Source organism: Tamandua tetradactyla, chromosome 5 (genome assembly GCF_023851605.1).
Source record: "Tamandua tetradactyla isolate mTamTet1 chromosome 5, mTamTet1.pri, whole genome shotgun sequence".
NCBI classification, from domain to species: domain Eukaryota; kingdom Metazoa; phylum Chordata; class Mammalia; order Pilosa; family Myrmecophagidae; genus Tamandua; species Tamandua tetradactyla.
Window position 1 is genome coordinate 33,987,219 of NC_135331.1, and position 24,669 is coordinate 34,011,887.

At 43.6% G+C, this 24,669-nt stretch overlaps 1 protein-coding gene and 1 non-coding gene across 8 annotated transcripts in view; one reads left to right on the plus strand and one right to left on the minus strand.

Moving 5' to 3' along the window:
- The window catches only part of ZNRF3 (zinc and ring finger 3), a 158,682-nt gene that overhangs the window by 10,733 nt on the left and 123,280 nt on the right, over nt 1-24,669 (minus strand). For 5 of the 7 annotated variants that reach the window (XM_077160652.1, XM_077160651.1, XM_077160655.1 and 2 more), the window contains 2 exons: nt 1,403-1,477; nt 843-974 (listed from right to left, as the gene is read on the minus strand). In XM_077160652.1, the coding sequence (XP_077016767.1) occupies nt 843-974; nt 1,403-1,477 (207 nt within the window). Of the gene's footprint in view, nt 1-842; nt 975-1,402; nt 1,478-7,760; nt 10,493-24,669 lie in introns of those variants that run through there. The other 2 variants (XM_077160653.1, XM_077160656.1) reach the window with 2 other exon arrangements.
- On the plus strand, nt 17,199-17,305 carry LOC143685268 (U6 spliceosomal RNA). Its single transcript, XR_013176516.1, has one exon. It is a non-coding gene; the product is annotated as a U6 spliceosomal RNA (small nuclear RNA).

A 24,669-nucleotide genomic window follows, 5' to 3' on the forward strand; every position in this document is an offset into this window, starting at 1 on the left:
CATGTTATTAATCAAAAAAGAGAAAGCTTGGCTAATTGAATGCTGCAATGAATCCAGATATTTTGTGCAGGCAAGAGGACCATTCTATATGGATATGCTATTGTTTATGGGGAGGAAATGAAACATACATGGGGTACCTGCCACAGGTTCCTAGGATCCTTCAGTCTGAAGTTTGAGCAACAAATGCCAGTGAAGTGTTAGTGGTTAGCTGTGTCCCTTTCCCATACTTAAAAGAAGCCTAAACTAAATTCATTAGCACTGGAGGTCATGAAACTCAATCCCAATTGAGAGTTAACTTTTTAGACCCTAGTGGAAGTTAGGGGATTTCAATAAGGCAATTTACCCTAGAGGAAGAAGGAAGTACAGAACTTTTTCTCTAGTCTAGGTCAAATGGAAAGAGGGAGGCATGGGGAAGCCGAGCGCTTGTGCATTCTATCCTTTCAGTCCTTCTCCAGTTTGCCTTTCAGAGGGAGATGGGATAGAAAGTAAAGAAGCATGAGAGTTAAGAGGGAAGCCTGGGTAGAAGCGAGTGGATTCTGTTCTCTACAGATTCCTATGGTGCGGGCAATGAGAGGTGGGAGATGTGTCCTTACAGGAGTGACCCCCTTCAAACCCAAAAGCCTCTAACATAGGCTCTACTCAATAGTATTATCTCTGGTAGTATTTTTCAAATCCCCTAAAAAGGGACCCAGGTGAAATTTCTCCCTGGCCTACATGGAGATCTAAAATTGCAGAAACTTGGGGATATGTTAATTTTTCAGACAGAAAGAAGACAGGAACAATAAAACAAAGCTTTAAGGAAATAAAGGTGCTGGTAGCAGCAGGCTAGCCCTGGGGCTCACTCGAGGAGGGCGGTGCTGAATCCGTGCTCGAGCCACTTTCTGCTTGTTGACGATGTTCATCAACTTGATGGCATCTGCGCCTTTCACGTACACCACTGGCCTCTTGAGCGGGTCTTCTGAGCCCTGGTTTAGCTAAGGAAGGAGACAGGACTCTGGTTAAAAGTGGCACTTACTTTAAGGAGGGGGAGAAAAGAAAGCTAGGGAAAAGAATACTAAAATATCCAGTTGGAAATCCTCAAACTCTTCAAAAAAACATTATAGTCTTGGTGATCCCAGTAGGCAAGGCCATTTAACAGACTGAGTTTTGGGATGGACTGGGCAGGGTGAAGTCAGAAAAGGTCTTGGAAAATGCACCCCCCAAAAAACAAACAAACAAAACAACTCTCTGTCTCTAAACTCCTCTCAGGACACCCTTCTTGGCTCAAATGCGGAAAGTTAACTTCAGCAGACAAATGAAAAGGCTGCAGGATGAGGGCGATACAGCTGTGACAAGCCAAGCTAGCTCAAGGATGTGCCTCTCCCAGGAAGACTGCAGCCCTGGCATGACCTGAGGGGTTTACCTGGTCAATAGCATCTGGGTTTTCAGATACATCGAAGATGACTGCGGTGGCTCCCCGCTGTACAGCTCGCTTGGCCTGGCAGAGTGAAAAAGAGCAGGTTGGCATACTGGTCCTCTTACCTTTCCAAGGCCGGCTTTGAACTCAGACCTGTGCCAGAGTCTGGCAGTTACTTATTTATGTGACTTTGGGCAAGTAAAGTAAACTAAGCCTCAACTCTCCCAGTTGTACAAAAGGGGACAATGCTTTGATATGGTTATCCTGAGCATCGAATTACCTAGATAGGTGAAAATAAGTAATCAGGTACTCAAGAAACATTTGCTTCCCCATCCGTCTGAATATCAAAAACAAACTAAAAACAAACAACCAAGTCGGTTAGCAGAGAGGTGCTAATTCCAGTGTTTTATGCTAGGAACACAGAGCAATTGGCAACCAAAGCCAATACCTCTGGCTCCTTCTCCCTTCCCTAGCACGGCAGGCTAGGACAACACAGTGACAATTTCTAAATGAATCTCAAAATGATCAATTTTAATAAATGACACAAGCTGAAGACCTTTGGAGAGATGCTGCGTCAGGGTGAAAGCTTTGAAAAATAACTTAAATGGAGATTTAGAGCTGTTGGCTGCCAAATTTGGCTGCACATCAAAAACCACTTGGAAGTTTTAAAAGCACATTTCCTGGCTCCGACCACGGAGATTGATTCAGCAGGTCTGGAGTAAGGCCCAGGCAACTGTGTTAAAAGTTTGCCGAGGGATTCTGATGATTCAACAACTCGGGGAACTATTGATCAGAGAGAAGAGATTAGAATGTTTTAGGAATATATGAGAAGTGACGGGACTCTTTTCTTTTGGAGGAAAAGGATTTCTTTTCATCCCAATGAGCTTTCTAATAGTTGAGGCTATACAAGAACAAGACATAAGACAGAATCGCTACCTTTAGGAGCCTGAATCTTGTTAGGAAAGTGAGATACCTCTAATATGAAGAGGGGAAAATAAACAGACCCCCCCCCCCCCCCAAACCCCACCTCATTTAAGATGGGCAAATGATAGCTAGTGCCCAGAAGCCAGGAAAGTCACTATGGGCCAGAATGCTTGGTAAAGAATAAAACGTGAATTCCTTCCATTGAAATAACAATTGCACTGATGCCGCAAAAGGAGCACTGGACTTAAATCACTGAGTGGCGAGAATGCAGCTGCTGCACTAATCCACCAGAGGGCAGTCTCAACTCACAACTTTCACAAGACAATTCCCTGTACAGGGTACCAGACAAGCAGGACACCCCACCCTCCCCCCACAAAATCAGCAGCTCCCATGAAATCCTTAGGGAACCTACAGGGTCCTTACTAGCCTGACCACCTCTGGCACCCTGGGCACTGTTCTGCACAAATTGTCTTTGTCCTGCAGGTTGTTTCCTTCTACTTTCATTGGGGTTCAATGTATAAAGTCTCTCCTGCTGATTGCCTACCCAGGTGCTGCCATTCTTGGCTCTGTCAATGGTAAACTGTCAACAATGGGCAAGTCACAGAATCCTTTTCCACTTCAGCCTCAGTTTCCTGCCCCCTGTAAAGGGATGAGGGCATTTATGTCATTATGACTAGTGTCCTTCTTCCAATTCCCCCAGTCTTGGCCTCTCAACTGAGAGCGATTTTGAGAAGGAACTGCAGTGACCCTTCCTCCCCCTCCAGCAAGAGAGGACATGGATGGCACAGCTGGGAAATGTGCAGCCCAGGGTGTCTCACTTTCCTTCATGGAGCTCTTCAGGGTCACAGATCCCTTTGTCTAAGGCCAGAAGTTCATGGGCCCCAGAATTAACAGTAGGTGCCTGTCTCTTCTGTTTGGGTAGTATCCAAGTCTTCTTCACAAATTCTTTCCCTGGATGCAGAAAGGCCCCAAGGAACAGCACTGAAAACGAGGTAGTTAATAAACAGGACCTCGCATTCCCATATTTGGCTTTCATTTCACAATCAAGGGCATCAAACAGCACCCGAGGGGAATGAGCATTCAGATCTGTCTTGATGGGAGCACCGCTTTGATGCTGGCGCACCTGGATCTTCTAATGGTTGCAGGATGAAAGGCTGCAGGATTTGGGTTAGTGCAACCCCTATTGGGGCAGTCAGGAGCCTTGGAGGGAAGCCACCACGTGGCCTACTCACCTGCTTTCAGGCTTCCCTGGCTCCATAGGAGCTCAAAAGACTCAAGGATTTGGGAGAGTTCGGATAAGGAATGGCCCATTCTGGACAGGCACAAAAGAAATTTTTAACAAAGTGTATGAAAGATGACCAGTCTCTCCTGGTTACTACAGTCAACTGAGCAGGTTAAGAATTAAGTGCTTAAATCTCGTTTATGGCCTGACCCAGACACAGCTCGAGCAGGCTAATGCACTAGATCTAAGTACAAATATATATTTTAGGGGTGGGGAGGTACATGGTCCGGGAACTGAAGCCGGGTCTCCCGCATGTAAGGCGAGCACTCTACCACTGAATCACCTGTGCACCCGCTAAGTAAAAATATTCAGTGTGAGAAAATACTAATTCTCACAATTGGATTGCTTTTAAAATTATGTTTAATATAAACTGCTAATAAGTTTGCATTTCCTGCACATACCAGGACTAGACAGGATCAGGGAGTCAATCCAGGATCCTCCTGTGTACAGCCTGGCTTGTTGGGAGCTGGCTTGGGATTTAAAACAAGCCATGAATAATCCAGATTTAGAAAATGATACATTTAATGTACTGTTCCCAAAGCAAATTAAAAAGCCAAAATATTTCTTGGATAGTCAGTTTCCCCCTTGTCCCAAATTTTCAGTTTAAAAATTGATGAGGTATTCTGAACAAATTCTGAAAGAATCTTCATATCTGACATCATTGACAACCTGACCTAGTCAAGCTTGGGCCAAAGTATCTTAAAATAAATCTAAACCAGAGTTGGGAGATTACCAGTTTTGAGATCACCAAACCCTATCTAGATAAAGTCAAATACTTATCGTCCAAGACTCTCAAGATGAGGCTGTTTCAGAGAAAAGATGGGAAAGATACAGACTGGTAGATGTTGCTAAGTGAAGGTCACTGGTCAACTGAGCTACAGGTGGAGAGAGGGCAGTGTTACCCCTGCATTGGGTAGACTGGATAGGAAGGAAGGGCATGAGAAGGGGGCAAGCAGCAGGGAACAACCAGGATGTCTTGGCAAGTCCTTCCAGAAGAAGCAAAAGGCCTTGCCCTTGCTGACCTCTGCATGCCCTCCCCTTCATCCGCCATCCAGGGAGGTATTTCACATCCTTTATCACTTTCGCTGCTTTGATCCTTTATTCAGGTCAGAGCAGGTTAGCAATAGCCAGCAGGTGACCAGAAGCCTGGAGGTAGAATGCTGAATAAAAGGTTGACACACTCCTTTATTTACCTTTCCAGGGTCACAGGACCTAAGGCTAGACAATATTCATCACCACTGAGACAGATATCAGAAATGTAAACACCTGCACACTTACAAATACATGTCTCCAAAGTACAAAATTTCAAACCCTGCAAGACAGGGTCCAATTATGGTTGTTGCTTATTGCAATACTAAGACTCCTGTGTTATTTGATAAATATATTTATTATAAATGAAAAAAAAAAAGCCTACCTTAGACCATAATCCTGGGTTATCACAGGCAAATATTCAGAGAAATTGCTCCCTGAGTATTGATGTGGTTTTCCTATAAGGAAATGCTTCTATCAATGTGACTGAGCCTAGAATTTCCTGATGTGAATGAGGCATTTGGATGACAATGGTCCCTTTACCACTTTTGGTGGGGAGAACATAAACCCTAGGGTCTGCCACTTATCAGAACTATTAAATCAGGAATGGATCTGGCACTTTCCCTGGAATATGCGTTTTTGGTTTGGGGCTGGGACCCTTCTCAATACCTACTCCCTGGTGCCTCTGGGGTCACAGAGTACACTTTTTACTTGTTGTTTATCTGTTCCTTTGCCAGGCACTTGGATGTGGTGTCCTCAGTATCTCATCTTTATTGTAGGAAAAATTTTACAGAATACAATCTTAATAGGAACAACCCAAAAGATGAAGACTAAAAATCTCCTTCGTCCCAAACTCCTTACCATAGACCAAGGAAACTGAAGTGTTAGAGTTAACTGAGGTAGGGTTTCTTCACCCTCTCACAGGAAGTGCTAACATCTGGGGACTCCAAACAGACCGCTTTGCCTCTACTGAACACAAGTTTGCATTCTGATTTTTTTTCATTTATCAAAAATCTACCAACAAGTCATTATAAATTTTTTTAAAGGCTATGATATGTTCCTTCTAATTTACTCAAGTATTTTTGTTATTTGAGCTGTTCTGCTTTTTTATTATAAATAATGCTATGATGAATACATCTTGGCTTGTATTTTTGATTTCTCTAGGATGAAGGCCCAGGGCCTAAAAATATGAAGATTATTAAGAACCTTAGTATGTTGCACATAGAACTGTAACGCCTCTCTTATATACTCACTCAACTCTTATGTATCTGCATTAATGATGCAATAGTGATGACACAGACAATATAAGGCAAATTTGTCAACAAATTTGACTTCTGGGGATGGCCTGCAAGCTAGCTGGGAGAAAGAAGTCAGTAACTTTGTTGATGGTACTTCTCCTGCAAACAGATATTTCAGAATGAACTAGAATGAATTATTACACCTACCATACCGATCCTTCAAGGTCAAATTCATGTGTGACCCTTTCCATAAAACTAATGGTGCTTCTCTTTCTCAAAGGAGCTTTACCTGCTTCTGAGCTCTACTATCTCGGGATTTCTCCTGTTCTGCTGGCCACTTTCCACAATGCATTTTCCTCCAGAATATGAATAATTTTTAGTGTTTTTGCTATCTATAATACATGCTTAATGTGGAAAAATTTAAAATAATTCAGAAATTTAAAGCAAAAAAACTCATTTGCATGATATCACATGCACTGATGTGGAAAAATGGTCATTGTTTATACCAGCCACGTGTATTATTCCATTCTATGGATGTACCAGAGCTTAGGTAAGTATTGTCCCCTTGACAGGCATTAAGGGATTTCTACATTTTCTCTATTAAAAACAATGCTGTATTTATATATCCTTGTACTCACATTCTAGTGGCATCTGTTCTTAAATAGCAACAAGGGGTCCTGTTTGTAGTCAAAGGGTTCTGGTGTTTTGCATGTAAAGGCCTAGCCTGGGTGCCCACAGAGACTGACAGGGGCCAGGAGGCAGATCTTAGGGACTGGATATCCCTTGTCCACATGGTAAAGCCTTACCAAGTACATTGCCCTGGGCATGGTCCATTCTCAACAAATGAATAGAGAAGGTGGGAGTAGAGTTTGATTCTATTTGAATTGCTATGTGTTTATTTGTTCACCAGTAGTTATTAACCAGTCACTAGGTGTGCTGAGAATACATAAAGCGGTGAGCAACACGGCTGACACCCCTGGCCTCATGGAGCCCATGGTCTGCCAGCAAAACCTCTCTGAAGAGGCCAGGGGAGTCACAGGAAGAGGCCCAGTGTTCAGTTCCAGAGAAGAACACACGTGTCACCTATCCTTTATAGTAGCTTTTCCCAAAGTGCATATCAGGGAGTGATAGATTTCCCGGCCAGTCTCCTTTGAGAAATGCTTTATATACCAGAGTTACCTCTGGCATTTACAGAGTGCATTAGCAACCTAGGGGCTTCTCTCTCCCAGCATCCCCAACTGTTTTGGGCACAGAACACTTCTTTATTTTATTTTTATTATGAAATATAACATATATACAAAAAAGTACTAAGTTTCCAAGCACATTTTTTTTGTTTGTTTGTTTGTTTGTCGGGGTGGGGTGGTATGCGTGGTGGTGGGTGGACCAAGTACATTTTAACAAGTATTTATAGAACAGATTTTAAAGTTTGGTATGGGTTACAGCTCCACGATCAGAAGACCTCTTGAAGCAATTCTTGACAACACCTTTTCTTCCATGAAACTTGCATCAGGACCAAATGGTTCACGGTAAACAATATGTTCAGGTGAGAGGAGTATCATTCCCTCTCCTTAACTTGTTCCCTCACTTTAATTTCACAGGCAGATGAAAGCTGAGGAATGTGACAGAATATCTACATTTTGATATGGAAAACAATTCCTAAATAATATACAAACCACAATTTAAATGAGATGGCTATTGGTATGAAAACATCCAATTATCCTCATTCAATTGGATAACTACTTAAGAAGGCCACCTGTGTATCAGCCACCCCGAGACAGAAGCCAGCACCTTCTGGAAGTGTCTTTCAGTAACACACCTTCTCCTGCCCCAGGGGTGACCAAGTTGCTTGGCAAGGAACAGGACGAGGGTGTGAGAGTGCTTCTACTCTTACCCGGTGAGTGTGCACTTGGCCTCTTCTCTGGCACACTGATATACAGCAGAATGGCCCAAAGTGGCAGAAACCATGATCGCAAAAAATCCAAAATGATACCAGAGTGCGAGGGCATGGTTCCCACGGCTTGGGCATCAGCAGTTAGCTTCAGCTCTGGTCTCCAAGTTACTTCCCCAGCTATTCCCTGAGCAGAGAGCACTGTTCCAGCCACTTGTGGGGCATTTCTTACTCAGGCTGATGTGCATGCACAGGAATCTTGCCAAGAGCCTAGCCTACCCTTTGTCCAGTCTTTTCTGTCCTTCTAACCTGGCCTTCCTCCTTAGGAAAAAGCCCTGCCATTCCCCCAAGGGCCAAGCCAAAACAGCAGCCCTTTGCCCTCACACCTGTAAACAACTGCTTACCAATTTGGCTGATTCCATCTTCCAAATCCATCTGTTTTTTTCCATCTCTACTGGTGCTACCCTATTCTAGCTAGGACACCAGACTTGTCATGTGAATCACAACAACATTTTCCCTTCAGGTCTCCCCAGCTCCACCCCATCCATCTCCACTGGTGGCAGAATCACAAATCTAACCACCACCACTCTCCGCCAATGACTCTTCACTGGTCTTAGGATAAGAACTGATCTCTCATCTTGCTTGTTACTTCCAAACTCAACACTCAAACGCTTCAATACTTAAATTCTAACTAGGGTGAGCTTGCATTAGCTCTTTGTTCTTTAGTCCTATAGCCTTCCTGCTGAGGAACACACTACCACCCCCACACCAGCTCATCTCTGCTTTCTCTAGCTCTTCCTGGGCATAGGTGTAACTCCCTGTGGCCTGGTGTGCCGCTTTACCCTGCCCTCCACCATCACAGTACTTGTGACATCATACTGTCATTTGTTTACTTCAAGGGCCTCTCTCACTTGAGGGCAGCCACTGTGTCAGACTTCTTTCCTGCTCAATTCCCAGAATTTAGCATGGGGCCTGGCAGATGGTAACTGGCCAATAAATGTTTGGTGATTAACCTAAAATTGTTAAGCTTTTACCCTGGGGATTAACAAACACCCTAAGCCCTGCTAGGAAGCACAGGCTACAGTTGACTCCTGGCCGGATGAGCTCGTTTTAACTTCCTTTGGAGAGTCTCTGCTAGATCTTCTTGGAACTCAGTAGTCTCACTTCAGATTTTCAGGATTTGCTCTTGTATTAATGGCACTGTCTTCTACTGTCAGGTTTGCTCTTAGGTCTTCTTTTGGTTAGTCCAGGCATTAACTGGCCTAGCTTGACTCCAGGTACTACAAGTGGCTCTGCCTTGATCTGGATCTTTGTCCAGCCCCAGGCTGCTGTGCCTGTTCATCACTGGATATGAAACCCTCAGAAAACAAACCCATGCACCTGCAGTGTTTCTACCTTGCACTCTGTTAAACTCCCCTCAATACTCCCATCCAAAGAAGGCAAAGCAAATGACTACCCATGAGCATGTCCACAGGAATGGACTACATGAGATATGGATTTTTACAGCTCCCTGCCATTATCATTAGGGGACCCTGGCTTTCCTTCAGCTTGAAAGACTAAGGGAGTCCACCCTGCAACTTGTGGAAAACATGGCCCATACCAAACAGGAGCTGTCTTCTGTCCCAATGGCCTGTCTTCTTCCTCAGATGTCAAGAGTGGAGCTTGACTCTGGGTGAACTGGCCACAGATTCTAGCACAGCTTCAAACTCCCAACCTAAATGGTGGCCTAGCTTAGGGTTAGGAGAGACCAAAGTACCTACTTGAGGCACATCCATCTAAAGGCTTGAGCTTTAGGTGGCAGTAATTGGCTGCTGTGGGCCAGCTACAGGATGGGAAGTAACCAGCCAGCCCCAGGCACTGGCCACGCCCAACGCCCACCAGTCTCCACTCAGCCCTGTGGCTCACTGGGTCCTTCCATGCCCCTCCCTCCGGAGGCCACTAAGTGGATTTTAAATCCTCGCTCCTCATTTTTCCTTCCCTCCTCCTCTGTATTCTGCACTGGTAGTGACCACCCAGGCACAGGCTCTTGAACATTCTGGTCAGCTGCTATTCCCTGAAGCATGAATCCGCTGTGTGAACCAAGACATTCTCCATCAGGCAAGGAGGTTCACAAGTCCTGTCTCACCAAGTGCCCTGTTTTCAAACATAAACCTTTCATTCCATAGGAAATGAGGTCACACACACAGCACATGGGTAACTGGTGAGAAAATCCTGGTGCCAAGCAGGGGTGGTCAGAAGAAATGGCAAGGGAAATGAGACCCTACTCCCCCTCCCAACCCCCCACCCCCACTGCCAGGGGACTCACCTGCCTCTCTTGGGCAATTTGTACTTGGCGGGGTATGGGGGTGTGGGGGGTGGGCAGAGTGCACAGCTTAAAACATAACTTGGCTTCTTTTAAAGTATGTACATCATTTATGATTTCACCCAACCAAATTTGTAGATCATTTGGTTAGTTTACTTTCACAGCTTGGGACCCCCAATCCACCGCCTAAGGAGACCCGCGCACAAAACCACCAAAAGGTAAAGAGGAGTTGGGAGAGGGAAGGCTAGGCAGCAGGCCGTGGGAGGGAGGCGCCGGGCAGCGCTACCCACTCCACCCGGCTCCTCTCTCCGGGGCTTGGTTGCAGCCCTGCCTGACCTTCCAGGTTTCTCTGGCAGGAGATCAAAGAGCCGAGGCCACAAACAGGGCTCAGAACTAGGAGGCCCCGCGGCCTCCCGCCTCGGCGGCTTCTCCCCGCCCTTCTCTCCCGCCGCCCCCAGACCCGCTTCTCCTCGCCCCGGCTTCTCCCTGCTCTCCTCCCAAGGCCCGCGCCAGACCCGCTTCTCCAGGCCCCCCTCCAGGGTCCCTACCCACCCAGCCCTGCGTCTCCACACCCCCCGCCCCTACAGCCTACCCCCGGGCCTCCTCCGACCCCAGAAAGCGGCCCTGGACACGCCCGGCGCCCTCCCTACCGTCAGAAGATAGCTCTCGCCGTAATTAAAGTCATTAAGCCTCCAAAGGCTCCTGTCGGCTGCTAGTTCTGAGTCCGGAACGAAGATGATGCATTTTAAGTCCTAGTTAAGATTATGCTGATCTATTTAGGAGACATGTAGCAGCGAGAATACAGCGGTTAAGTTAGTGGTTAAGGCTGCCTGAGTTTAAACAGTGTTATTTATTCTCAAAATATGTGGCGGCCCCACTTAATTTCTCCCAATTATAGGAACAGACTGAGGAGGTCGGAGCCTGCCTTGGGGTCGCAGCAGCATTACACAGGTTGGTGCCCTTTTCACAATGCGAAAACGCTGGATGTCAAACAGAAATTCATTAATCTTAAACATAGCCAGATATTTAGACCAGTTCCAAGAAACACAGTGACACTTTAACACCTGACAAGGCACACCAAAAACCCAGGAGAGCCCACACACTCCCGTTCCATCATCAAAAAACGTTAGTAATTGGGTTGTTTGAGATGTCTAAGCCTGAAGAAAAACTTCTGGAAGAACTTGGAAGCTCCTATCTTGGGTTGAGTTTCCACAAGTCTCACATCAAGCCAAACCTTATAAATTCAGCAACTAGAAACTTCAAAAAGGACCACCCCCTTCTATGCATATGGCAACTAATATAAACAAGTGTTAATTAGGTCGCAGAATCAGGCTTAACAAGGAACAAGTGTCTGCAAAGCCTGAAGATGCTACAGCTTCCACAGCTGTGGTGGACAGGCTCTCTTTGTGGGCTGAGTTCTTCCCTGCAGAGCCAACAAGCAGGGGTTCCACTCAGCCTACTGGGGAGATTAAAAACAAACGAAACACCCGTGGCTGGGTCCCATCTCTAGAGATGACAATTTGATCTATGTGGAATGGAACCCTAGTACAATATTCTTCTAAAAGCTTCCAAGTTTATTATAATATACAAACCACCCTAGACAATACTTCACATTGGGCAAAGAAAGTCTCTAGAGGATTCTTGAATCAGATGGTAAATTGACTGAAAAATAACTAAGCATTACTTTGACTACAGGATTTTATTTTTATTGAGAGGAAGGTAATTAGGATGAAAGAATTTTTGCATGCTGAAAGCTGGCCTGTTCTTAACATCCATGGGGGTTTGAGACAAGAGCTAACAAAGGGTAGAATAGTATCTATTCTGCCCTTTTATTTTGACATACCTTCATAAAGACCTGAAAGTTCAGGTTTCAATTCAGATTTCTCTAACTCCTTGGAGTTCCTCCCCAGAGCATTTCACTGTGAGGGGTCTCCATATATGTATGGACAGCCCAGCCTCCAAGTGTGATTGAGATGTGTACACATATATAAACATGAATGCTAAAAATCCCAAGAATTTAATAGCTCATGTAAGTATATTTCTCAATCCTATAGGGAAATTCCAGGTAGTTTTTATCCCAACACATTTGGATGCCCTCATCTTCACAACTCTCATTACAAATGTCATGCAGTGCATATAGTCAATAAAATAAGGGATTTTTGTTGTTGCTGTTTTTTTAGTTGTCCACACTATACATCATATTTAGTCCTCCTTGGTAGATGGGTAGAAAGTTTTCCTATTTTTGTACAGGGTTAACTGAAAGCTCATCTCTGTTGAGTCAGATGCTATTTCATTCAAAGGCTGTATTCATTGTCATTTTAGCCAATGCAAGCTCACAGTGTATGTCTTAAGGATCTAAGTTGTTTCAAAATGGTCTCCTGTGCACTCTATTATATAGTTTCCTTTGTATCTGTGACTTTGCATTAGAATTTAAGTATAAAACAATGTCATTATCTCTTAACCCTACACCAAAATCATTTATAACAGCAACAGAATTAACTCTTTCTCTCTTTGGAGAAGAGGAAAGTTACAAACTCTCCCCTTTGCTCCCCCATCCTTGCTATTGTGATAGGGCTGCGACCTGTTTGATGACACCCTCCAAGGTGGCCTTGAGGAAAAACATATCCCTGAGGTGTCCTGTAAACTGTGCCAGCCAACCCATGCTCTTTTAACTACCAAGGGTAGTTGCCAACTAACACTGTTTGGTTGAAATCTTGGCTCACCTGACTAGCTCTGTGACTGTGATCATGTGATGACCTTTTTCTATTTCCATTTCTTCATCTGTAAAATGGGGATGCTAATAATAACAGTGCATAGTCTCACAGTTGTTGGGAGGGTTAAATGAGAAGATGCTTTTACATCTCCTTCTTTTGAGCACAACACATAGGCCCTATGTTGTCTCCTCTGGGCCTCTAGTCCTCCCCTCCTTGACGGACTGTGAAGGGGGCTTCTCTCATCTTCCAGGAAGAAGAGAGGAGATGCCCTGTGTGATCTCTCCTGCAGGACCAGTTTACTCAAGTGTCCGAGTCAGCCTGCCTTCTGAAGGCTTCGGGAAGTTGGCTGAACTGTGCTGCACTTCATATACATGCAGGACTGTCATAGTTTAGGGTAAGAAATGATGCCATGGCACAAGATAGGCAGAGGGCAGTCAATGGCTCCCAGCTCAGTTGCATTGCAGGATGCCCCAGGAGGCCTTTGAAAAATACAGACTGACTCAAGGCAGCTGGACTGGAGGTAGACTTGGCCTCTCTAGGTTAGAAAGGTCTTCAGGTTAACTGTTAGTCATGGCCAGGATGGGTGACCACCAGACCAAGAGCCTGAGGATACCTGCAAAGCAGAAACCTGGGCCCCCCACAATCTAAAAGGGCAGAGACTATTACAAGTATACTTGGGTCATCAGCTCCTAGCCTGGCATCTGGAACCCAACAGGCGAGTCCTTGCTCAAAGGCACTGATGATGGCAGGAGAGACTGTGAACACAAGAGTGATGATCTATCCTAGATGGGCAAGCTTCGAGGTTCATAGCAGAGTTCCTTCTGGCTCCCTGGGCTCTAGCCTTTTGGCCTCTATTCACAGTGGCCCCAGGACATTGCAAAGGGCCCCCACCCCACCGGCAGGAAAGAGCAACAGAATACAAGTTCCAGAACAGTCTTCTGCAATAACAGGATTATAAACATTCAGAAAGATAAGATTCTCAAGGACACCATTTTGAAGTTTAAGTCCCATTTTTCTTCATAAAACACAGCCTTCTTGAATTAAACAAATGTGTCAAGAGCTTTCAAACACTGTGAGCTGAGTGAACCAAGTCTCAGAATTTGGATGTCAACTTTCCTTCTCTATAAATCATGATTTTATAATTTTGCCATTAGAACAATTTTAGTGATGGGATTTGGAGAGTGGGGAGGGGATACTGGCTGTAGCAGCTGAGGTCATGGATTAGGCTGTAAAACATGAGTTAAACCCAGAAGGCCATATTTTAGGGTCTAGTTCAAAGAATAAGCCCTGTCATCAAACTCCTGAAGGCAACAGGCTGAAGGCTGTGCTGAACCTACACTCTCATTTTTCCCAATGCATTCCAGGCCTGGAGCTCAATAGTCCTCACCATAGCGATGATGATGGAAAGAGAAGAAGAAAAGCTGAATATGCACTTAGCTGGCCTTCCTCAGGCCAAGAACTGACTCTAGCTGGAGGAAAATGATGCTCATGGGCATTTTTACCAAGGGTCAGGACTGCAGCAACAGTCAGTGGTGTTTCCTGCTCTTAGGTTCCCAATCCCACAGATGTCCCTCTATCTAGGCTGCAAGCCTGTGCCGAGCTTATATTCTACCTACTTAGAGAAATAATGCAAGACCAAAAAAGGAAACAAAATGGATCAAGAGCTAAACTGGGTGGGACTACCTTGAAGGATGCTCAGAATGTTCTGAAATAGATGAGCTTGGATGGAAAGGAGGCGTGCTATGGGCTGGTGTGGTCAGGAGAAGATTCCCGGAGACTAAGCTGCCCAAGTGAGGAGGAGTAAGGGAAGGCTGGTGAAGAGCCAGATGCACAAGGTGCTGGCTGAGGTGGCAGACGCTGTGCACATGCCTTAAAACTCCAAACAGCACAAAGAAGAGAGGTTTGGAAAAGACTGTGTGATTATTATGTATTGTAGTCTACTCACAATCCCATCATATAAATTTTATGGACTGCTAACCTGTCTCTCAGTGGCACTTGACATGTCCACAGGTTTAGCTTCTGGTACATAGCATCCAAGCAGCCCCAACGATTTAGTGACATTTTTGATAGCTAACTGAAATTTTATTTTCTCTGAAAAGGGTTTCCTGATCCCCATACAAGGTTCAGTCCTATAGCCGTGTGCTTCCAGGCAAAGCATTTAATTCTAAGTGACCGCCTTTCTTGAGATTCATTAATTTAACAAATATTCCTTGAGCATTTACCGTGGAGTAAAATCATATGCAAAAAAAGTCCTACTACTAAAAAATTGACTCCATCTGCTCATGGAGTTCACAGTTTAATCCCCTAATAGTCACACTAGGGAGCCCACACCCACAGCCAGTGGTAAGGGCTCTGAAGAAGAGAAACATTATGGAACAGCAAGGAGTGACTCTCATTAAAGGAAGGACGGAGGTAAGGAAAGTGCTTGCTGACAGGGTCCACCAGTTTCTGCTTTTTTTTTATCACATCCCAACTCATTGTTCTGTGAACTGCATGCCTAAGTGCAGGTATGCTGTTTCAGAAACTCACACAGCAAATATTAAAACATCTACTCAATTCCAACGTACAGATCCAACAACAAATATATGGGCGATTACTGTTTCAATAAGGCAGACTAATTTTAAGGTATATTTTGATTGCCTTGAACAGTGCAGAAATTTGAAAAAAAATCAATTAATGCCTCTGAAAGTCATCACAATGAAAAGACTAAAGGGGACCCACAGAGAGGTGGAGTTGAGACGGATCACTTCCTTTGGCCAATAATAGTATGTGCCTGTCATCAAGAAAAGGGCTTCTTGCAAAGGAATAGCTTAATCCCAGGAAAAGGAAAGAGTAAAAAGGTTACATTAAGGGAATCAGGGATAATCTCTATCAATTACCCTGTGCCTTTTCTTGTTGGGGAAGTCTAGAAGGAAGAACAGGAAGAGAGCTGGGTCATGATTCAGGCTGCTTACATTTTGTATTATGATGCAGCAGTTTGGCAGTCTGGTTTGTGGATAAGTGGAGAGAGCTGAAGCTATAAGCACTATGTAACTCAAAAACAAGCAGGTAACTGTAGAAGATGCCAATGTTGGCCCAAGAGGCCCTAACTATTAGGCAGATGTAGGGCCTCATAGTTAGCGTCACTGTGAGGCTAAACAAATCATACTGCATTCTTTCCAGGTGGCTAGGGGGCATTTGGAAGAACTTGTGAGCTGAACCCAGAGAAGAGACCGTAAACCATGTCCCTAGAGTTAAGAAGTCTGACTCAGTAGTCCCACACTGAATCCCTGACTGAGCCCACTTCTCCCAGAAGCCAACACATGAAGTCACTGTGGTCCTTGTGCTGAGGGCCAAGGGGGGGTCTCTTAGGCAACAGTGACCTCAATGTGGTCAATCTGAATTAACTGCATCTCGGTTCTGGAATGGGATTAAAGAGCACCCAATCCCAAGTCCTAGATTTGCAAAGGATGCAGTGACTTCCTCAAGGTCAAAGTCTTGGCAGCGAGGTGGGTATATAACTCAGAGTGACTGCATCCCTTTTGATGACTGTCAATCCCCACCCACTTCTTTCTAGTCCATTCAGTAATGTCCAAGTCTTTGTTTCTGAGGAAAATCAGAATTTAGGGGAATTCAGTGTTAGTTTTCCATACATAACTGAAAGATTTAATTGTGAGTACAAATATTTTGAAGCAATCATTACTAGAACATCCTGACACTTAAAGAGGTTTGAAGCTAAGCATTCAAGGGGGAGGGACTAAGGTAAATCAGAATACAGGGATAAGGAAGACATTGGATTTTAGAACTTCACCTACTTTATGAGAGCAAAGGAAGAAAGGTTTAGAACCTAAATTTTCGGTAGCACATAATCTAACTCAACCTGTCTGGACAGATCATTTAAAAAACCCAAACACAGAGAGTCCAGAAAAAGAACGAGGGCCTGTAATCCTCTATAGCTTAATGGAAGCCTGGATACATCCCAGAGTATAGTAAGCAGATAATCAAAAAGTATTGACAAAGTCCCTTGAGAGATGGGGGAAAAAACCCAGAACTATTAAATTTTACCACTGGGGAACCCCCTGTTACTATGTCAAACATTAGGGACACCCAAATAAAGGCCAAGCCCTTGATCTTGAGGCTTGCTCTTGTGAAGTTTATTTATTTATGTAGTAGAGAATCTTAGCCTACCTATCGGTATGCCTAAGAGGATCTTACTTCCAGAGGTCCTTTTTGTTGCTCAGATGTGGTCTCTCTCTCTCTTTCTAAGCCCAACTCTGCAAGTGAAATCATTATCCTCCCCTGACGTGGGACATGATATCCAGGGGTGAATATCTCCCTGGCAACATGGGATATGACTCTCAGGGATGAGCCTTGCTTTAGCGGTGTGGGATCAACAATGCCTTCCTGACCAAAAGAGGGGAAAGAAGTGTATAAATACCAGCGGCTGTGCTTGCTTTGGTGGCACATATACTAAAATTGGAACGATACAGAGAAGATTAGCATGGCCTCTGCACAAGGATGACATGCAAATTTGTGAAGCATTCCATATTTAAATAAAATAATAATAAAATAAATAAATAAACATCAGTGGCTGAGAGAGTTCGAGTCAAGAGGCTACTCTCATGCAAAATACAGACAGACATTCCTGCCAATCCTAAAGAACACTTGGAGTGTTATATGAGATGCTACAAAGGTTCCATGCACTAGGGTTACTTTCCAGAAACCGCCAACCTCCAAAGGGGTTCCTAGACCAGGTAAGTCCTGAAATGGCCAGCCTCTCCAGGACATCAACTAATATCATCCCCCTATCCCAAATTATTGATAGCTGCTTCCAAGAGGAAAAAGTTGGAATGGGTATAGCCAAATATCCCTAAAAAGTGGGAGAAAGCTCAAAGGAGATGGTGGAATTAAACAGAGAAGGTAGGTTTAACAGATGAGTATGACTGCTGAATCATTATATTGGTATTTCTTTTAGTCTCCAGTGTCTTGGAGCAACACCTAAAATTGTAGAACTGTATGTAACCCATACCAAACTCTGAAATCTGTTCTACAACTAATTGTTGTGGTATGCTTTGAAATTTATTGCTTTTTTTTGTGTACATGTTATTTTTCACAAAAAAGTAGATTGTGATGATTAATGCACAAGCTATATGACAATAAATGAACACCTATATGATGACACCGATATGATAATGATAAATTCCAGATCGATATTGAAAAAAACCTATTTGTCGGTAGCATAACACTGTGAATGTAATTACCACCACCGGATTTATGCTTGAAATGGTTAAAATGGGAAATTATATGTTTTTTATAGGTTGCCATAACAAAAACTTTTTAACACCTTTTTACTCCCTCAAAAAATCCCTATTTGTTTAAGGAAAAAGATTGATGCTAATAGACTTATAACAGGTGTATGGTAGCTTTAGAAATAAGATGGCTTCTTGAAAAGAAGTGTAAGTCATATAACTTAAGAGTAAATTTTAGTTGAGTTCGTGATAATAAATAAATCCTAAAGTGAATACTTTTATAACAGCAGAATTCCCTTAATTTTCCCCTTGTATTAGCACAATTGTAATATACTGAGTTTGCTTCTTGAAATAGGATATTTGCATAACACAAACTTGTAAAACAGAGTAGACTAAAGGCAGAACTCTTTAACAGAGTGCCCACTCCAAGAGAAAGTACATCTGGGATCAGTGTCTGCCCATTGAGAGGAGGTTAGGTTTGGGGGTCACGTTAACAGTTAACAGATGAAATTACAGATTAACTCATCACTGGCATTAGTTGGTTAATGTACAATTTGTAGGCAACTTCAATAGTCCTGGCACAAGTTCAAAGTGAAAAAAAGCAGTGTTCCCTTATTTAAAATTTAAAGTAGTAAAAAGGAATGAACTACTGATACACACAACATGGATGAACCTCAAAATAATTATACTGAGTGCAAGAATCCAGATTTTAAGAGTATATGATTCCATTTCTGTAAAAGTTAAAACTTTTCTATAGTAGGAGAAAGCAGATGAGTAGCTGGGAGGGATTTTTCCAAGGGGAATCAGGAAACTTTGGGGAGTGATGGATATGTTTAGCATCTTGCTTGTGGTAATGGTTTCCTGTGTGTGTGTGAAAAATTGTATACTTTAAACATGTGCTGTTTATTACATGTCTGTTATATCTCAATAAATATGTTAACAAAAAAAAAAAAAAGGGGGGGGCTAGGAAACTCCACGAACATCCCTTTCCCATTATTGCCCTTATTGCTTAGAAGCCAACTATTATGACAACCCCTTATTATTGTAAATGTTTTTAATTTTAATTAATATCGGAAAATTTCAAAGCTGGCTTTAAAAATGCCCCAGACTAGGCAAGATAAGACCACCTCCTGATATCTAATACAAACCCAGTTTTGATCTGAATGAATGGGTAAGTTAGACCAATGGTACAGAGCCCCCTGGATTGTAGGAAGCAGACAAATCCCAGTTCAGTAAACAAAAGAAAATGCTACATTAGAAATGTGATGATCATGGCTGTGGTATCTGTGCACACTTGGTTCTGCTCCCCCACATGGGAGCCCAGTTGCCCAGGGGAATTTTTTATTCCCGGTTCTAACACTTACCAAATAGATACCCCTGGGCAAGTCATTTAATAGCTGATCCTGGGTTTTCTCATCAGTACTTTATAGGGTTGTTGAGGGGATCAAAGAGGTTCATTGGTGTAAAGTGCTTGGCATACTTTCAGTGCACAGTAGGCACCAATTAATGGCAACTATGTTTATTTACTCATTGATCCAGTCTTGGATGAGTAATGGACTAAGAGGTGTTGAGTACTGCAAATCACACAAATGCTACCTTGTGAGTGAGGCAGCTCAGGTCTGGGTTCTGAATTGAGTATATCAATTTTTTTAGTAATTACTTTAGGGTGATGTCATAAATAGGAGTGGCACTGGTTTTCTCTGCACTATCTTCAGTTTTCTTTCAGAGCAGATGTGAAATAATAAGGTGGGTCTTCAGATGTTAAAATGCTCTCCTGTGATTTTCAGTCCTTCTTGGTTCTATGAGGAATTGTATGATTGACCCAAAGAATCAAAATCCCCTCCTGCCACGCAGTACAAGAAATTCACACCTGTTGAGTAGATTGGAAAAAAAAAAAACACAATACTCTGCAGCTTCTCCCAATAAGAAGTGGAGTTTACTTCTCTTTCCCTTGAATCTGGGCTTGGTCGTGTCACTTGCTTTGGCCAAGGGGACATTAGTAAATATGACACAAGTTTGAAAAGTGCTTGGGCAGTGGAGTGTGCCCTTTCTTGCTGCTGGGAACCCTGAGAACACCAAGTGAAAAGGTGTGGATGGTGAAAGATCACAAGGAGAGCACAGCCATCCCAGGTGAAGCCCCAGAAATGTGAGTGAGGCCATCCTAGATCATTCGGTCTCAGCTAAACTACCAGTTAGTCACACAGCCAAGCTAGCCCGGATCAGAATAATTGCTCAGCTGACCTACAGAATCATGAGCAAATAAAAATAACTATTTTGAGGAACTGAGTTTTAGGGTTGTTTGCTATGCAGCAAAAGCTGACTGATACACTGGTGCTGACTGAATACACCACAGGGCCATGTTACCTCATCTGCCTCTGTGCTGTTCCACACCACAATCCTGTTTGCATCACTTTGCCCTCCCTAGCCTGCTTCTCTTCCTTTCTCTCTCATATCTTCAACTTCCCTTCACTGATTTGTAAGTGGTTCTACTCAGAGTCCAAACTACACCTGGGCCAATGAATTAGAAGCTCGGGATTCAGTGGTGAAAATACAAAGTATTTCTGTTAAAAAGCTTACAATTCAATAAGAGAAACACAGACAAATGAGCAGGCAGCTGGCTACAGGAATGTAAGTGCAAGAGTATGGCAGGAAAGAGTGTTATGAGACCACACAGGTCAGGTAAAAGGGAAGGCAGCCTGGAGAAAGTGAAGGTGGAGGGGGGGCAGAGTGTCTGGACAATGGGAACAGCATGCGCACAGACCCAGAGGTGAGAGTATGGTTTGCTCAAGGAACCAAAAGACTTAAGCAGGAAAGCAGCAAGGGATGAACCTGAAAATACAGCCGAGGCTGGCTCATGCAGGGCCTAGTGAGTCACGCGGAAAGCAGAGATTTAACGGTAACAATGAGAAGCCACTACAGGGTTTTAGACAGAGAATGGATGTGACTAGATCTGTATTTGTGCTTTGATAAGATTCCTCCGGCAGCATGGTAGAGGCTAGATTAGGGAGCAGACTGGAGGCAGAGAGATTTGAGATAAGGCAGATGCAGTATTCCAGATGAGGATGATGGTAGGCTGTATGGGGTCGTGCCAGCAGTGACAGAAGACGACTGATGTGAGATGAGCCAAGAACCTGGTGAGCGACTGACTGCGGGTAGGGGAATGAGTAATGGAGCATTACCTCCAGTTTCTCCACTGTCCTTTCAGCAGCCTCTGATGCTCTTGACTCCCGCGCCCTGCCCCAATCACCCCTCACTGCTTGCCTCTGGAGATTTCCAGAAATATCCTATTTACGTTCCTCTCCCCAAAACTCCTCAGCTTTTTTTTTTACTGGTTTTCCCCTCTTCTCATCCCTTACGCCAAGCTTTCCTGAAACGTCTGTGCTTGCTCTTTTTACCTTTCTAGTCTTTCTAGCCTGCACAACTCAACTCAGATACGTGGTCTCAATACACACTTCCATCTAATGACTTCTCAAACTTCAGCTCTAGTCCTGACCCCTTAATCCCAAGGTTCCTATTTAACCACAAAAATCAAAGTCACCAGTTTCTCCCAAATGTTCTCCTTGTCTCAAATGAATGGAAACACCAATATCCCAATCTAGAAACCCAAATCTCCCACCCACCCCACAATATCCAACCTTGACTTCTCCACATTGTTTTCTCAGTTCTACCTCCATAAGGGATCACTCTTAGGCAGGCTCTCTGCAGCCACCTTGTATGGCAAGTTTCCCTGTCTCTAATTTCTTTCACGTCTGTCCCCCCTACACTGCCCAGAGGTATCCTCTGACCCTTTTCAGATTCAATTCCCAGCTCCTTACTTTAATGCTCAAGATTCACCTTAGGTTGGACTGAGTCCCCCTGGCCTACCTCCTCTCCCACTATCTTCCTACAAGTATCTTGTGCTCTGTCCCCATTTCAGAAAAATTAAGACAAACACCTTCTAGATATTATTTAAGTTATTCATTTTACTCCAAATATTCCTGGACTTTTCTTTACCTCTCATGTTCAAGGACCAGCCTAAAAGCCTCTTTTCTGGCAAAGCTTTGCCCAGTATTTCCAGAAACATCTCTATACCACTGTAATCCCTATGTGACCTCCTTTAATGAGCCTTTACCATACTCACCTTGGTCAATGGGATGTGAACTTCCAGTTTACATGTTCTATTGGCCTAAGTTGGCTATGGTCCTAGAATGCCAAGGATAGCTCAAGTTTACAATTGTTCCATTGTAATTAATAATAACATTCCTTTCTCAGAAGTATCCCAGCTTGGACGACAAATGATATGGTCATCCTACATTGGTCTTAGAATGCTTGATACAAAGTAGACCATAACAGAAGTCTGCTCATCTAACCTATCTCGGGTCCTTTTTCATACTTATTGCTTGAATATCAGAAAATACTGGTCTATATTCACACTTAGTTCATTCAACATTTTACAGTCAACTTTGCTGGTATTTTCTCCAGAAGTTTAAAATCATATAGCAGAAATCATAAACTTGATTGCCTACCAGGGCTATATATGTAAGACTGATAGCAATGGATATGTTGCCATAGTGTGAGGAGGGCAGTAGGGAGCAGTAAGGACTGTGGCAGACTGGACAGTGCCTGCCTGTCTGATTGGGGTGGGGGGGCTTCCATGCAGCTCGAGCTCCCTTCACCAGGAGGGGCACCAATACTGCCTGACTTTCCCATTGTCCAAGTGAGGGTAGAAATGTGAATTTTTAAGTTTTCCAGTTGCAGTATTGACAACTAATCTATACTTAAACCACTGTGCAGATACACCCTGTGTGGTCAATCCCTTACATCTCAGGCCTTCATCAAACCCACAGACCTGTGCCTGGAAAACATCCCAACTCCAGAAATGGAAGTAAAAGACAGAACTCCACAGTCAGGCTAAGTCTCCCTCTGCTACTCACCAGCTCTGCTCCAAAGACCATTAGTGAGGGGGAAAGAGCCAGTGCCTCAGTTTTATCTCAAAACAAGGGAGCAGACATCCTTCTGGGCAACTGTTACTTTTCCTTCCCTTGGAATTAAACTGTATTGCAGAGGTAGCCTTAATGTATTACTGGGACAACCTCTAGGATGCAATGGGGAGTTTAACAAACGGAGGGACATGTATCCAGTTAAAGCCAAATGCTCTAAGATATAACAGTCCCACTCTGCTCCCAACTCCCACCCATATAAACTGTAGGTCCCACTTAGCCAGGGCAACTCTTTAAATCAGAACATGTAAACTTTTCATTTGTAACTCCCTGGTTAATCAGTACTCACTTTTAAATACCAAGAGGTCACTCAGATATTAAAGACAAATACACTTCTGTTCTCATGGCCTCTAACACTTAATTTGCAAAAATACCTAAATTCAAGCTCTATCTCAGCTCTCATTAGTTGAAAGCATGGTCACATTCAGGCTTTTTCTTCTATAATTTTTCAGTCTTAAGACTTTACTTAGTAGAACAAACAAAGGAAGTGGGTTCTGGTACAACCTCTTATTCACTAGTGTTCCCCACTCCCTGCACTGGCAAAGCCTTTTTTTCCTCATTCCCTTTTTTCTAAAGCAAAAGTGTTCTAAGTCACTACAACCTGTCTCTCTGCTTCATCTTCCCTCAGGATAGTCAAATGCTATTTCATCTTCCCAAATGCACCCATCGTGGGCTGGAAGGACATTACATTGGTTTGGTTTCTACACTTTTCATGAGAACATGAGGTCAATGCACTAGGCAGCTCCAAATGAACTGTGGCTATGACCTTTGCCAGTACCAGAGACATCATTTAGTAATGATCAGTTGACCTCTTGCAACATTATTTAGCTTGGAGTAGAAGACACAAACTTTCCTCCTAAGCAAAGCCAGTTTTAGTTTTTGATCATTTTTTCCCCGTTTCCTTCCTTCCTTCTTTCCTTCAAGCCAGTGGGAGAGGAAGGAAGAAGTCTGGAAGGAAAGAAATTAACCCAAGCAAAACACCAAAACCAAATTTTGATTAGGTTTTTAGGTTGTAAGCAAGCATTAAAATAACCCAAATTATTAGTAAAATAAAGGTTTTACATATACATCCTTTTCTATCACAGCACATTATGTACCTTTCAGAGGGTATGAATGCAACTGTCATGAAATAATCAAGTAGATAATATTTAACTAATAATCTTATTGCTTAGCAGGCAGGAGGCAGATGCTAATACTTATATGGCAGCAAAAGACTATCCGATAGATTAGAAAATGATAAGAATGATGGGAAACCAAAGCACACACCTTTTGCTGCAGATATGTCAGATAACGGCTAGGTGGAGGAAGGAAAGCTCTGATGTGGTGAGGGGTGAGTGGAAATGCCTCCTCCTTCTCGTCTCTTCTAGGAACCCTGCCTCCAGGCTCTCAGCTCAAATGCAAGCCCATGCCAGAGCATTCACACTCACCAGTCACCCTCTGTTTATTAGTTTCCTACGGTTATGACCTACAGTTACCCTGTTAGGTGTGTGTGGACTTGCTGTTTTGTCTCTGTGTCTCCTCTACTGACTGTAAGCCTCAGGAGGGCAGGGAACTTGCCTATTTTAATCACCAGTGTTATCAGCAGATTTTCACACACTGCCTGGAACACAGGAGGCACTTAAATGTGTGAATGAATTCCAGAGATGTAGTCTGTTCTTGTACACTGAGCTACAAAAGGGAGCTGCTTAG